General features: G+C 40.2%; 1 protein-coding gene across 1 annotated transcript; it reads right to left on the reverse strand.

The window, feature by feature from the left end:
- Window positions 1-510: 510 nt before the first annotated feature.
- Window positions 511-14,042, reverse strand: LOC103772766 (cytochrome P450 2J2-like). Its single transcript, XM_008940110.1, has 9 exons — window positions 13,872-14,042; window positions 12,524-12,686; window positions 11,276-11,425; window positions 9,418-9,578; window positions 7,251-7,427; window positions 4,715-4,856; window positions 2,161-2,348; window positions 1,356-1,497; window positions 511-689 (listed from the first exon to the last, which is right to left on the reverse strand). The coding sequence occupies exons 1-9, from the start codon at window positions 14,040-14,042 to the stop codon at window positions 511-513; spliced, it is 1,473 nt and encodes a 490-aa protein (XP_008938358.1).
- Between the last annotated feature and the right edge of the window lie 2,907 nt (window positions 14,043-16,949).

The raw sequence follows: 16,949 nt of genomic DNA on the forward strand, positions 1-16,949 counted from the left end.
CTGCAAGTCATCCATAAGTAAAACTAGTTGCTAATTTTTCCTTCATATCTTTTATTAGTAATCATCAACAAAAAGTTGACTGAAAAGTTAAGTGACGACAGTAATATAAAGGATCAGAATTTTCCAAGTATGTCTTTTCAAACTCCATTGCTTTTGAAAACAGAATAACTCAGAGATAATGAACTGAATTTTGAAGTGCGCCAGTCAGCTTTGTTATTTGCTCACCAGCATACCAGCCTTAAACCTGCCAAGCCAAAAAGCAACTACACGATACCCCTACGGATGAGAACAAAGGTTTGTGTTCCAGATCAAAACAACTTTTACAAAAAAAAAAAAAAAAAAAGATCTGGTAACAGGGTGTGAACAAAACTACCTGCTAGAGGCAAAAGGTGGCTTTTAGAGCAGAAATGCATATCCAAGATAAAAAACTTTATATTGTCTCAAGACATATATTCACAAAAAGTAAAGATTGTTTAATAGATGGACGGTGACATGCTGCACTTGTCCATCCTAGCGTGGAATGGCACAAACCCTGTATGGGTGGGGCTGCAGGGTACCCCCCAAAATGGGCTCCATGTTGATCTTCGTCACCCCCTCAGGGAGCCGGAAGGTGAATGCCCGCAGCAGGTTGGCAAAGAAAATAAAGAGCTCGGTCCTTGCTAGGTGCTCCCCCAAACACACACGGTGCCCTGCGGAAGGAAGAGGAGAGGGACAGTGAGTAAATGACCCTGACCCCAAAAGCAGTGGAATTCATCCTCACACAGAGCCAAGGTATTTTTCTGAGTCCAAAATTTCTGTAGGACAATGACATAGAACTTTGTGTAATTTTTTCTTTAAAGTATCCTACCTGCAGCTATACATAACTGTGCAGCCCTTCTGTTCTGAGGTTTACTTCAATTGCCTCAAAGTCTTTATTTGACTGACAACTTTAAAGGAATTTGTTAAATCATGTAAATGAAGAATAAGGGCTTGCTCCTCCTGGGAGATGTGGTGCTCCAGGTTTTTACACATAAAGCATTAGCACGGCTGCTTGCAAGTGCTTTCCAAATGCTTGTCTGGTGTTGAAAAGTAGGTTTCAAATCAATAACTATGACCATTAGCAGAGAATTTCCTTCCAAAAATAGGGTAAGTTAGTCATATACATCTGTCAGGACATCTCTGACTTTTCGTGTTATTATTTCTCCAGTAGAACAAATGTTTGTAGTCAGATTGGGAAACACTACTGAAAATAACCATGTTGATTTATCACTGTTTTCCACAAAGAGGTTTAAAATAAATGACCAATAGGTTTTTAATAGGCATCTTAATTATACAGTCCCAAACCATCAATGTTTGTGTTGTCAGTCACCCTTTACCTATTGAGAATGGTAAAAAGGCTTCTTGGCTCACAAAGTTTCCATCCTTATCCAAGAAGTGACCAGGGTTGAACTGTTGAGGTGTTTCCCACTGCTCTGGGTCATACAAAGACGAAGCGATACTTGGAAGAACTATGGTGCCCTGAGAAGAGAAAAACACTCAGTTCTGGCTGTCAGTCCTCCCACAGCAGTCAGGACGGGCGAGGTGGGACCAGTGTTAGTGTGCTTTCAAAGTTCAGAGTTCTCTGCTGGTAGGTTCATTTCCCCAGCAGGACCTGTGAGAACATGAAGTCTTTTTGTTTCAGAATGTCAATCCAGGCCTGACAGTGGAAGTGGCCATGTCACTAGAAACTAACAATTTTATTTGTACTAAACGCATATTCACTTCTAACATTAGAAGTTTCTGTAATTTAATCTCTTACAAAAACTAGTTGCAAAGCTTCAGGCTTTTCCCTGGATCTTTCACAGGCTTTCTGTAGGCAAAAATTCAGTCAGAAATCTTTCCAATACCCTATCAGCACAAATCAATTATAGTATCCTTCGGTATCAGCCTCTAAGGTTTTGTCTTCATTCTTTTGTAGAAACACTTGTTAAAATCCCCTCTTCCATCCAGACACATCTTTCACTGCTGGTAACCCTCAGCCTGGCAGATGGTTTCTTATCCTTACTCCCATTCCAGCTATTACCCAGAGTTATCCAACCCACTGCTGTTGAGGAGAAGACCCTGGCACGACTAGATGTTAATCCACACCTTGCTCCATTGAGGCAGGAAAGCTCTGTAGCATCTGAGAAACTGTGTCTGTACCTTTTTGAGGGGAAAGCCAAGCAATGTAGTGTTCCTGATACACACTCTGGGCATGCCAACTGAGATAATGTTGCTGAAGCGCTGAATCTCGTGAACCACAGCATTTGTGTAGGGCAATTCTCTACGATCCTCATAGCAGATTAACTGGGAAGGACCCAAAACAGCATCCAGCTCCTTCTGCACTTTCTCTGTGGAGAAATATTCACCATCACAGGTGGAAAAATATCTTTAAATTATTTCCATTTTCAAAGACATTTCTCTTTTACAACTATGAGGACAGCAACAAAATTAATATAAATATGTAAGTAGCATTCATAAAGAAAATAAAAGAAGCCAGGTGTTCCAACAGCCAAAACATATGGGAGCTCTACTTCTGGGCCTGAAGTTACTTGACTGTAGATTATAAAAATATATTTGTTGCTCAAAAATTTAAAACTCTTAAATAGTTACCTTACTAACACTTAAATGCAGGAGATAACTGATCTATTGTTGTGTTTCCTTTTGGCTAGGTGCCTCAGGCACCTACAGCCAGTCAGAACCACTAAGCTTACAGCTCTCTGGCATTTAAGCCAAGTGAATCTGGGCCTTAAAATCCTAATTCTTATTGAAATTATCCTTATGTAGGACACCTGTTGATTGAAGCAATGCCAACTACAACAATCTCCAAACACCTTTAAAAAAAATGGATCTGCTTCATGGCACCTGCCTTTTGGTCAAGAATAGCATGATTTAAATTACTTATTGCACAGGAGCACTAGGAGCATTAGCAAAAGTATAAAATTTGTTTTGTGAATGTCAAGAAGGGCAGTATGTGCATACTAAAAATGCCTTCAATTTTGAACACATTATTCTGTCTTTTTCCAGGCCATTTGAAGCAACACTAAGATGCGGAGAAGCCCATCCTGAGCTGATCGGTTTATCCTCATTCACATCAGCTACCAGCAGTCCTTCACAAAACTCCGAGGCAGACTCTGACAAGACATTTAAGCACCTTACAGAATTTAAAATGTACATCCAGAAATGTACATTTTGAAGTAAAGTAACTCCTTTGAAGAACTAGCTTGCAAAATCAAGCACAGCTGCTTCAAAGTCCAGTATAGTTTGAAGTGATCAGTCACTGGATAAGTAAAAATATACACCTCTGCTCCAGTTGTTCAAGAGAACAAGGAAAGCCTGACTCTCAAAAGGCCAAACATTTCATATATGGTACAAAATGGAATTGCATATCATTGTTATTGGGTGACAACACAGACAAAAATATGAATGGGTTCAAAAAGAAGCCAGCAATGAAAAGAGGACAGATACACTGGTGTCAGCTCATTGTGAGAGTCTGGGTGGGATATAAGACTTGGGAGCCCGGGAAGGCTCATTCTGCACACACCCTGCTTTCCCCACTGTGTGAGAGGTATTACATTTAGACAAATAAAATTATTTATGTGAGTCAGCGCTTTCATAACCTTAATTGCATTACGTGATAATAAACATGCAATAACACGACAGTTAGTAGACTTTCTTGTCTGACAGCTACAAGTTGAGCAATTTTTTCTTATCTTCATCTCTTTCCTCCATTTAAAATCCTGTTCTCCTCTGGGTATTTGCACATATTCTGCTATCTAACAATGGGACTTTTGTTACCCAGCATAAGAGATCGTTCTTTCTTTGTTTTTTGTTTAGTGTTCTATTAAAGGGATTGATGGTTATTTAAAAGCTAGGTTTAATAATAACCTCCTTAAATATACCTAGACACAATAGATGAACCATGAAATTCCCCTCCCAACCAGAATAATTTCTGTTGCAAGAAACTCAAATACATCATAGAGTTAATTTAATCAGAGATAAAATAGACAACCTGATACCTTAGGATCATAAATGGACTGATGGACAAAACTAACATCAGGGTTGCCAACCAACCTTGAGGTGATTATCTTTACTACTACTCTGACCTACAGAGCACAAAGAAGGGCAAGACTCCCTGTAGCCCACACCATTGATACTCAGCCAATACAAAGCAGAATGGAAGTAAGTTTCCAGAGAGTGACATCCCAACTATCATCCATCAGTTTCTAGCTGATTATTTTCAGCCAGTTATTCAACTATATATTTTCATTTGTTATGTTTAATTACTAAGACAGAACACAACTCAGTTTCTTGAAGTACCATCAGCAGCTCACCAATGGCTGCAGCAGTGGTCACTGTTTCTTCAAGGATTATCCTTGTAAACCCTCTGGCTTCTGAAACAGCCACTCCAGTCCTCTTACCCCATTGACAGTCCCCCCCAAAGACCTCAACCCCTCCATCTCAGTCAGCCATAACTCCCATACACTTCCCAAACTGTTAACTCTTTCTGGGAACTCCCTTGTGCTTGTGACTGCTGGAAGAGCCTGTATGCAGACACTGCACCTATCAGTGCTGCCCAGTGCAGGTCTACCAGTACAAAAAGGATCATGTGCTACCAGCCATATATCAGTATAAAGGAATAATCTCTGATTCATGAAAATGTTATGCCTTGGCTCTTCTGTTGCACCAGAGATATTTGTGATGTGTATTAACTCACCTTGGACATCTGGATTTGCCACCATATAGAGCAGGGCCCAATTCAAAGTAGTGCTTGTTGTCTCTGATCCACCCAAGAAAAGGTCATTTATAGAATAAACCATGTTGTCTTCATTGTATGTAGACCTAGGTTCACCTTTGGACTACAAATGATAAGATGAAGTAGAGATTTATACGTGGAAGTTAGAAAAATCATAATAGCTTTAGCTGTGATTTTATCATCGATTCCAAGGTCTAGTGTGTTCTGCTTAGAGCACAATAGAGAGAGACTAATAAAGAACATTAGACACCAGAGATGATTGTCAATATGAAAAGCTAATGTTTCACAAATGGATGAGGCATGTTTACTCTGCTCTTAATCATGAAGCTAAATCACATGTTCCCCACAGAAAGGGATTGTTGGCTTAATTGTGCAAGTAGTGGTACAATTAGAATGTTTCATAAGTAAATATTCCTCTGAAGCTGTGTGCCAGGATGTCATTCTTCACACCTCCAGTCATATTCCATCACTTAGTTTTTCTACCAAGCAATATGGTGACCAGGTAATGAACACTGGACTGTCAGAAGTTCTCTTCTTCTCCACTACAAGGCCACAATGACTCATGTACAAAGCACTGGGGCTTTACAGTTTTCAGTCAGAAGTGTGACAACATTCATGTATGGATATGTTGAAACTATAAAAGAATATTTTTATATTTGGGGGAATTCATTGTCTAAATTTATGGAGGTTATGCTCTGGGGTCTTGAACCAGTGGAGCAATTGGAAAGCAGGCAGGATGTTTCTTACTGTTGTAATATAATCTTATCTTTTTATATTGTCCCTATCTATTACATATAGTTAAATTTTTTTAATAAACAGATTTCGATGATTTCCACCCAGCAGAGTTCCAGAAGAGCTCACTGAAACAATTTCTGGTCCACTGGTGTTCAAGTCTCACTTGACTTAAAGCAATCTCAGAACAGCAGTGGAAGGCTTTAGAAGCAGTTAAGCACTTTGGAAGACCAGATGTGTTAATTTTGTGCCAGTATAAAACCAAAACTTAAAACAAGAGCATCCAAGGGACTAGCAGCCAGTTAGGCTGACGTCCATCCTGGATATAAAAATATAGCAACTGGTATGTGAATCAATTAATAAAGAATTATCAGCTAGAAATAAAAGTTAACATTATTTATTATGATATAGAAATTTGATCTTGGAAACAAGATCTGATTTGATTATTCACAGAATTTTGAGCTTGCACAATAACAACAATTTCACAGTTGTAATATATTTGGAATTCCACTAAATAGTTGGTTTTTTCCCCCACAGTAATAATAAAATCAAGCACTATGAAGTATTCGTATGACACAAGCTAAAAGACTCAAGAGCTGGCTGACAGAAATAGGTAATAGAGATTCTTCCCTGGCTGCGTGGCTCTCAGGTGAGACTGAGCACAGCAGCAGAGCCAGCCCAAGGGAGAAGCTCAGGCAGGCAGTGAGTGGCCCAGGACAGCAGAGCCATTTTGGCCGTGCCTGGAGGTGCAGGGTGAGTGTCTACAGCCTGGTGATGCAGGAGCATGGCTGTCCCAGCAGGGAAGCACTGCCACCCAGGAGCGGCATCACAGCCCCCTTCTCCAGGGGCTGCAAGGAAGGATATCTCCCACCCTGGATATCTTTGTTGCCTCTCTGGGACACTCTTGCCTTGCACTCCACAGTAAGACCAATCTCATCTTGTCACTTCCTCCCTTCTCCTTTTTCTTCCTATCCCCAAGCAGAACAGAAGGAACTGCAGTGCAGGAGAAAGGAAGAGCAATTAAATGAAGGTAAAAGCAGTCACAGAGGGGAAGGGCAGCTGCTAGTCCAGGGACTGGGAAAAGGATCCAATTCCCAAGAGGTTCAGACAGAGTAAAAGTGACGCTGGTAAGGTCTACAAAAGAAGGAGATACAGGTCTCCACTCACAGCTTACACAAGCCCCCTACAGCCTCTCAAAACCCTATGGATTTCCATCTACCTGTACTATTCCCACCTGTCCAAAATGCCCTTATTTGTACCAGTTCCCTTTGCCTGCTTGAAAATTCACTGCTTCTGGCACTCTCTTCTTCTGCAGCCTTGCCTGAAACTCCACTGACTCCTGGAGTATTTTCCCACAAAATGTTCTCAAAACCCACTGTCTTCTCGCAGCAGCCTCTCTTGACAAACCCTTACCAGCCAAATAACCTATTCAGAACACCCTGTTGTTTCCCCAAGACCTTTTCCAGTTCTCTTGGGGTCCACTTAGAAATTCAGTATTCTTTCCTGGAGGCCTAAAATCACTTTGTACCTTGTGCCAATGAGAAAAAAATGCAGTGTATTAACCCACCCTTTAATGAGAAGATTGCAAGATGCTATGACGTATCAATAATTAAAAAGGATTTAGCAAGACCCTGGTTACTGTATTCATGTTAGGATATCTATGAAAGGTAAGAGACAGAGATAGAAGGGCTCAGCCTGGATGAATTTAATGGTTCATTTCACCTTATGTCCCATGAATGTATGATCAGGCAGAACAAATACTCACTTTTTCAATATGATCCAGGTAAAAGTCAATGAAATCCTGCAGTTCATCTGGTGTCCCACGCTCCACATGCATTCTGATCTCTCTCCTTGTAAAGGAGCACAGGACATCATAGCAAGACAACACCTTCTTATGAGGACCAGGAAGACGGCTCATCACCCCAGGGAAGATTTCATAAAGCTGCAGGAGTGACACACAAGAGGGACTACAAAGTCTCTATCACTAGAAAATGCACTTTAGGTCTATTAGAAAGAGAAGGTAATATTCATGGTAGCATGGGGGTTTGGCATCATTAGTAAAATATTCTGACAAAGACTATGCTTATGTTTGCAAGTTGTGGAACAGTACACTGTATAATTTCTAGGTGTGTTGATGGCAAGATTCTGAGTCCCACAGGCTTTCAGCTCAACCACAAGCCAAATTACAATTATTATAATTAGAATTAACTGTATTCATTCATTCAATTATTTATTTCATGTATTCAATTAGAATGAACAGTATTCAGGCATTTAAAAGGTGAGATCCTGCCCTCCAGTGGAGAATATGAGGAAGGAAGAAGCAAAGCCGTTGCAAACTCCTCACCAGGACGTGCAAAGCAATTCATACAACCCAAAATAAAAATAAACCCAAATAAACCAACCCAAAGCAAGGGCTGGCTGCCAGCAGCGGGTATACAGCCTCAGTGTTCCCCCAAAGTGCTCTCTGCTCATTGAGCTCTCAAGGATTCTCAATGAAGCTTCAAACATCTGAAACCCAGAGAATATGAGGAACAGCTACCTGATGGTTTTGAGCGCTCTCCTCTAGAAAAGAAGGGGTTAGCTGAAACAACCAGGCTGTTGCCTGGTAAAATCTGGGCCAAGAATAATTGCTACCCACCTATTCTGATACTTAGAAACTTCATTCTAATTTTCAGCTTTTATGTGCACCCGGGTAATTTGTATTAATTTTATCTGAAGTGTCTTTTCTCTTAATTGTTCTTTTCCTGCTTGAAGCATAATCCTATGATTTATTTCATAATCCTATTATTTATTTATCGGCAGAAGTTCTATCCTTTCTTTGTCTTTATTTTGCTGAGCTCTTCTTGACTCTACTGATCATAACACAGAAAGCACGCTATTAGGTGTTCAGTGGAGTCTGGCTGAATTAGATAGGTTATACTTCCGTCTTTTTGGAAAATATGTTCTCATTGTCAGACATCCAATTATCAGTCATACATTGCCTTATCACAGAAAGGTAGTAATTCAGCCCTCCTTGGTAAATTTACACAGGACTTCATATACTTTTTGTTTAATTCCATCGCTAGTACCTTTTTCTTTCAAAAATCTGTTTGGAAGACTTAGATACAGCTCTGGTCTGACTAATCATATATGGTTGTCCAGATGACATTCATTCCTACTCTCCAGTGCATGCACTTTACAGCTACTGTGGCACCTTAACTGTCAGTGGAACTGAGCTGCCAGCATTCAAGACAAGAACTGAGCTCATCCGCCTTCCTGCCTCCCAGTACTGCCAAAACTCTTCCTCCATTTCTGAAGGGGTCCAGTCCACAGTGTTCTCACATTGTTTTACTTGCCAGGCTTACAGGTGTATTTGCTGGCTTAGCATTTCCTGTCTTCTGCTGCCTACAGCTAGAGCTGCTCCTCACTCAGGGTGGAAGAGTGGAATTTCTCTGGGAAGTCTTCAAGTCTCCACTTCTTATATAGGAAATGCAGATAAGGAGCCATAGGCAAAACACTTCAGTATTCTAACCATTCTTCTCTCTGCTGACTGTATATAATAAATCAGTGTCTAAACTTGGCATGTGAATGACACTTTCAGACCTGACATTTGGTATTGAGCAATCACGATGCCCAAGGCAGGAATCTGTTGTGTGTAAGGATTCAAAAACCAAGTAACAAACATGACGCAGGAGCAGTTCATCAGCTTGGGCCTTGCTGCAAAGATTTAGGAGCAAACTCCTTTATCACGAACTCAGACATGGGACAGTGAACACAAATGACCAAAGCTGGTCTGTAGAGAATTACCATCACACTTTGAGATAGTCCACTGCCCAACAAAGCTACATGGGACATCACTAATCCGTTCAAAAACTTTTGCCAAAAAGCTACCTCTCGAATCTGCATTTCTTACTTTGTCTTATTCAGAAAAAGCCAACAGATCATTTACTTACATGATGAATAAAGCTGCCTCCAAATTTGAATACATGCTCTGTGGCTCTAATCACTTCATGGAAGGTTTCATCATCTCTGGAGAAGCGATGTCCAAAAACAACAGCACAGATTACATTTGAGACAGAATGAACGAGAGGGAAAGAAGGATCCAGGGGTTTCCCTGCAACCATAATAATAATAATAAATGTCACTGTTAATGTCTCCTATTTTGCTTCACTGAAATGAGAGATTAATAAAAGTTATCCAAAGAACTTTGACTAGAGCATTGCATTTCACAGAGAAGCAACAAAGTTCTTATAAAACTGTAGTAACAAACTGATTCTTCACAACTATGGTACAATCTCATAATGCCAGGAAAGTGTGGCAGTCTAAAGAAATATCAGAGGTGTAAAATATTTTGTAATACGATACAGCAAATTTAGAGGTAAGGAAAAAAAGTCCTATGTAAATTGGTAAAAAAAAGGTTCTATGTAAAAAGGTTCTATGTGAATTGCTGTCTGGCAAATTCACAATAGGTCTCAAGCATGGGAATGACTGAGAACACTGTAGTCAAAGGGAATCGGAGGGGAGAACACAAAGAAGAGAGGCAGCTTTCTTCAGCAAGGGCAGAAATACACACAATATATTTTGTCTGACTTGGCAAGAGATGTATAACCTTCAGTAAAATAAAATGTTATAAACTCATTTCAACCAATTGTGTCAATAATATAACTAATTTTAAAGCAACTACTTGAAAACCTAATCCCAAGAAAACTATTTTGTGGCTCCAGAATAAATGACTGAGGAACTGTATTTATGTATGTATCACTGCAACTGCTCAACACCCAATGCACAATTCTGATTAACAACTTAATGTTCTGGGGCTTTTTTTCCTGCACACTTGGTCACACATCAATCTCTCCCATGTTTTAAACCATGGGATTAGGCTAGAATTAACTGCTTTTAATTGATACAATGCTAGCCACAGCATGTCCAGATTTACTGTGCCTTTGCATCATGAACAGTATTAGGGAAATTTGACTCACATGCTCCTAACTAGGCTGATCAAGGCAAAATGTTGTAATGAAGGCAAGATTCTAGTCACTGCTTTACAGGGTGCAAGCAAATGGCGTTACGAGACTGAATTCACCAGCATTGATAATGTGCCTGTATCTTTATGCAGCAGCACCACATATGAGCCAACAATGTGCCTTTGAGGCAAAGAAAGCCAAGATCATCCTAGGCTGCGTTAGGAAAAGCATTGCTCGCAGGTCAAAGGATGTGATCCTTCCTTTTCCATCAGCACTGGTGAGAACCATCAGGGGTGGTGGGTTTGGTTCTGGGCTCCCCAGTACAAGAGAGACATCAACATACTGGACAAAGTTGCGCTAACAGCCACAAGGTCAATTAAAGGACTGGCTCATCTGACATGAGGCTGAGAGAGCTGGGTCTGTTTGGTCTAGAGAAAAGAAGGCTCAGGGATGTATCTTAAATGTGTATAAATACCTGGTGCAGGGAAATAAACAGCATGGAACTAGACTTTTCTCAGTGGTAGAAAGAAAGTCAATGGGCGAAATCTGAAATACACTAAATTCTGCCTAAAGATAAGAAACTTTTTTTACAGTAGGGCTGATTGAATACTGGAGCAGGTCACACAGAATGCTGATGAAGTCTCCATTCTTGTGGATATTTAATATCCAACTGGACTGAGCCCCAAGAAATCTGTTTTGCATCTTCAGTCCATTCCACATAGGCACTGTAAGACAGTGCATACTCTCTTGTGGCACAAAAATTGCCCTTGATTTCAAAGCAGGACAGAGAAGTTCATGTGCTAAAGACAAATGGCAAAAAAAGAATTCATATTTATTGCAGAGATACCTTTCATATTTGCAAAGAAATCTACCAGGTAGCAGGCTTCTTCTTGAACATGATGCTCCAGTCCTCTTTTCCCCAGACCGAGGTTGCGTAGAGTCCTCAGTGCAAACCTTCTCTGCTGCTTCCAGGTGTGACCCGTTGCCAACGTAATCCCTGCATCCATTCAAGGAAGAGCTCTTTATCATGCTAATGTTTATTCCAGACAAAGACAACATTAAAAGATTTACTGAGCTACATAATATAATGAAACTATGGCATTGCCTATGATCAGAAAGACACAAAGTAGCAGCTTTGACACTCCGCATGTGGGCAGAGCTAAAACGGACAGATTTAATTAGGTAATAGGATGACCTGCAGGATTAAGCTTGATCCAACACAACCAGTTATCTCAGAAAACTTGACAGCTTCTTCTCTAGACATTCTCTGAGGTGCTTGCCTCCTACTCTTTTCTATGCTTGGAGCTCACCTGACCAGGGCAATGATTCTCATTGAAGAGAAAAGGGGAAAAAGTTTTGACTGTCCACAGTAGGGAGAGAAGTTACTGTCCACAGGACAGAAAAGTTCAGGGCTTTGTAACAGACATCTTCAGTAGAAATAAACATCTAAACTAACAGGACCTTTAATGTGGTATAAAATCACCAACGACTGAAACAAATTCAAATTAGAACTATTTAAGGAATTACTTTTCCCTTAAAAAAAGCCAAGGTCCCAAATAAAATAAAGTTTTTTTTCATAATGCATGTAAAGTCAAGAGTTTGGGCATTTCCATAATGGCTGGGGAGCATGAAACTTTTAGCAAGGTTGAAACAGAAGAGCACTGAACCTGTAGAGGCAATTGTGCAAGTAAAAATATTCACAAAAGGAAGAGAATGGGAAGAAGATCCCTTCAAGCTCACTCTTCAGTTGAAAACAACAGTGGGAGGCAGCAAGTCCAGGACAAGGAATTGCGTGGGTTTCTTGCTCTTCCTCCACTTCTCTGTGACACAGTCTAACACTGCCTTGCCTCATCACCTCTGAATCTGCTCTGGTGAATATTTTACACACAACATTATGAATCTTTTGCTGGTCTTTTCCTCCTCCTACTATCCAAAGGCTATCTCATCCCTCCCTACTTTGCAGTTCAGCTGACAGTCATTCCTCATAGACAAACACTGCTACTGTGGTACCTTCAGAAGAGGTTACAAGCTGCAGAAGAGCTGTAATTTATCAATATGATGTTTCTGTGTAATATTTATGGCAAGAAATTCTAACCTTTTCCTTTGGCCATTGCTCTGAAGAAAGGAGACACTAGCCTCCCAGAAACATCTTCAGGGTGTATGGTCAGACCATCCTTAACTGCTTGATATCCATTCAGTATAATCACTGGGGTCCGTCCAAACCATAAGGTGAATATATTGCCATGAATTTTTGCCAGCTGTAGATGGGATAGAAGCCAAGAGAGCACAGATGAAATCCCACACAGTGCAAACAGAAGATGAACCTGTTTTTACACTGATTACAGGACCAGCCCTAAGGTGGAATGATGTTCTCCACCCTTCCCACAAGATTACAATTATCTGTGAGAAAATATGAATGTCTTTTCCAGCATTCACTGTTGGAAAAAAAAAAGAATATTCCAGCTTTTCAGAGCTACAGAACTATGACAAGAAACATTAAGCAGCTTTATTATTCTGTATAAGCCAAGGCTCAGTTCACAATGATTAATGTGATAAAGAGTATTTTCTATGCATTATTCTTTCAAGAGGGTTTGTGTCATTTGTACTGCTAGAGTAGTGCAAAGGGGACACAGAAATGTCAGAGAAGTAAATAGCTTGTAGAGATTGGACTGGTTACTTTCTTCTTTCCCCCCACCCATTTAGACATTTAGGTACTGGATCTTCACTAATACTGTTCTGTCTCACAGAAGACTTACTTCTCATCCTAACCTGCTGTTTGGTAGGAATAACTGGTGTGCCTCATCCACATAGGTGACCAAAGCCACTGGAGTTGTCTACCGAGAATCCTGAAAGCACTGCAAGAGCCAACAGACTGAAATAGAGATGGCTTTGTGCACAGAAGCACTCCCCAAAAAACAACTAACAAAAGTATTTTAGGGGAGGTTAGATCCTGTCAATACAACAAGCATATGCACACACAATGCATCTTAAGTATCAACTTAATGCCCAAGCTAGTGGTCAGAAAGCTAAAATCCCATGCTGTGAAAGTAATCTTTTGGGTTTTAATAGTATTTCTTTTCCCTAACTGCAAATCTGATAGATCATCTCTAAAGGTATTTTTATCCTCAATTATATCAATCTTCATATGAATTTCTCAAATTCAATGTTAAAAGGGTTTAAGCTTCAGAATGATTTTCACACATTCAGAACTTTCAATAGCAGTTTTTTGAACTTGGCAAACTACTTTATGCTGCAATAACTTTTCCTTGGTTTGGAAACCAGCAGTTTCAACCAAACCAAGTGCAGTATCACCGTGGCTAGTTAACAGTCACAGTATGTTATCAGTGTAGTTTGGGGAGAGGATGTTTTCACATAGCAAACAATATCAGAAGTGGGAAATTACAAAGACTTTTAAACTATTAGGAGTATCTGAAAATAAATACCTTCATGAGGAGATCACGATTAAACTGAAAGTTCAGCTGTATCAAGGTCCCAAAAATTGGGAGAGGGATTGGTCCAGGAGGAAAACGTCTCCGTACTCGTTGCAACTTTAAAAACTGCATAATAATAAGAAATGCAGCCAAGGCTATAAGAACTTGACTTATTGACAACATTTTAACAGCTGCTTTTACCAGCTTGTCTTTATTGAAAATAAGCTATTGAAGCTATTCAAGCTGGTTGCTCAACCAGTTTTTTCGTAAGAGTTTATTTCATATAATTATTCTCCACCCCTAACCCTCCCCTTTATTAATTATCAACCACTCCCTTTGTCCCATTCAATATATTCTCATGCTCAAGCATATTCCATGGATGCACACTCCTCTTTTCATTCAGATTATATTTATTAAACATGTATCACAAAATCTGTAGGAACAGTGTCTTAGAAAACTAGGGCCAAAGTTTTCCAGGCAATGCAGATACACATATGCCTTGTAAATTCTCCATCTAACTTTCCGAGACCGTTGTGGATGGTATGTGCTCCTACAAATACTTCACGAATGCTTTTAGAACAGCAATAGACATACATAAAAATTGGGCATGCAAATATAAGTGGATATTAAATCTTGGAGGTTTTTAAATGTTTTGTATATATTCCAAATGGCAAGGCTGATAAAAACTAAAAGCCAATATTTATCTTGAGATAGATATACAACTATCTAATGCTTAACACAAAAAAGCAAAATTTGTTAGGCTTTTCAATTTAATTGAAAACATAACTTGCTGAATTTCCCCTTCCAATCTTGACGTAAAGGTAGATACCCTGAAAGATATTTTGAGCAATCATCAGAAAGCTTGGCAAATAAATAAAGCATATGCATTTAGAAAGTCCATCTAGTATGAAAGACATTGATTTAAAAAAAAAAAGGGGAAAAAAAAACACATGGGAAAAAGCTACAATAAATTTTGAGCTACAAACAGAACTAAGAGCCCCACCAAGAACTAGTCATGTCATGCTTGTGCCGTACTTGGTAACTGGAGAATAAACACAGTCTGTAGCCAAGGCCTTTGCCAAGCCTCAACACAAGCAGGAGTATAAACCTGCCATCAAGGGAGTTTACAGGCTGGCAATCAGACCCTGAAAGCCATGTGAAAGGGATCCAGGGTGTTGTGTGATCCCACAACAATGACAAACGTATCCTGTGTCACAGACCTAGATCAAAATCCTAATAGATAAATGCTTCCCTGGGAAAACCACCCATCCCCTGAAAGCAAAACCCTTGTAAAAGAAATACTTTCTCACTAATCTTCTGAAAACCTGCCAGGACGACTTGTGCCTCAGCTTGCTGCTTTTAAATGCCCTCTCTTTGGGACAGAAACTGTTTCACAGGGTTTGTGGCTCTGGGACATGAAACACCCTTATAAACAGCCTGGATTTTGCCAGCCCAACTGGGGTAGAAAAAATGAAAAGGCAGGAAGCAGAGCTGAACAAAAAGCAGTTGCAGTCACCACCATGCTGGAGAAGGGAGGGGGGACGAGGTGGCACCTCCGTGCCCCAGCCCTCCTCCTTCCCATGGGAGGTGGCCATTGTGGGAAGCTGCTCTGTGAGGAGGAGCCCAGTTCGTCCCAAGGGCTGCATGACACAGTTGCATAAACCATTCTTCTGTAAGCCAGCAGCCTCAGGTTGTCTCCAGGAGCCAGTCCAGGTGCTTCTTTCTGCAACATTTGCCTGTGACAGCTTGGTTTGCTTCCCCACTGCTCACTCAAAATGTTGGCCACAGCCTTCTCTCTGGGTTGACTAGTTCCTCAGATGGCTTCCCTACCACAGCATGAGTGCCGCATCATCCAACCCCTCTGCCTTCCTCCTTCACACTGGTCAAAGACCAGATTTCTTTCTGGACTCAGTTGGACTTTCTCTGTAACTCCTCCTTACCCAGCATCTCCTCCCTCTTCCTGAGGAACCATGTTAAATTCCCATCTCTCTCTCCACCAGGTAACAACCTAGGACTTAGATTATGTATGCTTTAACATTACTTTTCTATGACAGGCAACAAAGATTCAGTTTAAATTCAAATATTGATCTTAGATCACTTTCTCCAGAGCTATCTTTGCTTCTGCCAGATTTTCAAGCGTGGAACTCTGGAACATTTGGGTCCACCTAATTTTTCCCAGATATTTCTCTAGGATGGCATAGGTCCTTGGACCATGTGTATTAAATACAACAACTCATCCTCAGTGGTGATCATTAAGTAGTAAACTTTTTCAGGCCTTTTAGCAGAATCCAGACATTTCATGACATTATTCTCCTGCTTGTGGAGCTGAAATGGCTGCAATTCATAATGTCATTATCAGCTTTTTATCTTAATACATACAAAGCAATGCTGTTAGGCAACATAATTATGGCTATTCCACAAGTAATTTAAAAATATATAGAATCCTTAAAAAAGACAACTGCATAGTGTAGGAAAGAGAGTAAAAACAGAACGAGGATACAAGAAAGAATCAGAAAGAAGATGGAAGACACTAGAATGAGGAACACCTGTTCTGTGTGTTATAACAGATGTAAGGTGAGATGAGAAGAATAGGTGGAGACATTTCAGTGAGGAAAGCACAAGAAGAAACAGCAGACAGCATAGGCTTAGATGTTATCCAAAAGAAAACTTAGAGGTGGAGGACATAGTATAAGGAAGAAAATGAATGAAGGAATGTGCAGGGGAGTTGAAAATGCAGGTATAAAAAAAGCACATTAAATGGAAATGAACCAGCAAGAAGCTACATTAGGAGACAGGAGGGGGTAAAGAAAAGTTCTTCCCCTCAAGTGTTTTCGTGCATCTGTTCAGACTTGAGCTCTCTACCAAGTCAAAGAAATTAGCTAGAGCTCCCTCCAGAGGCAAATAATAAAGAGATCTTATTTAATGAGGCAATTTCACATGTGGTTGACAATTATCATAGGTACTTCAGCTAGACTCAAAACTGTACGTTTAGCCACTTATAACAGTCCTTCAGGAACAGTGGGGGTGATCTTATTCTGTCTACTAACTTGTGAAATAGAATGCCATCTTCTGGTGGAAGAATAGCCCGGG

This window comes from Merops nubicus, unplaced genomic scaffold, assembly GCF_000691845.1.
Source record: "Merops nubicus isolate BGI_N331 unplaced genomic scaffold, ASM69184v1 scaffold20365, whole genome shotgun sequence".
NCBI classification, from domain to species: domain Eukaryota; kingdom Metazoa; phylum Chordata; class Aves; order Coraciiformes; family Meropidae; genus Merops; species Merops nubicus.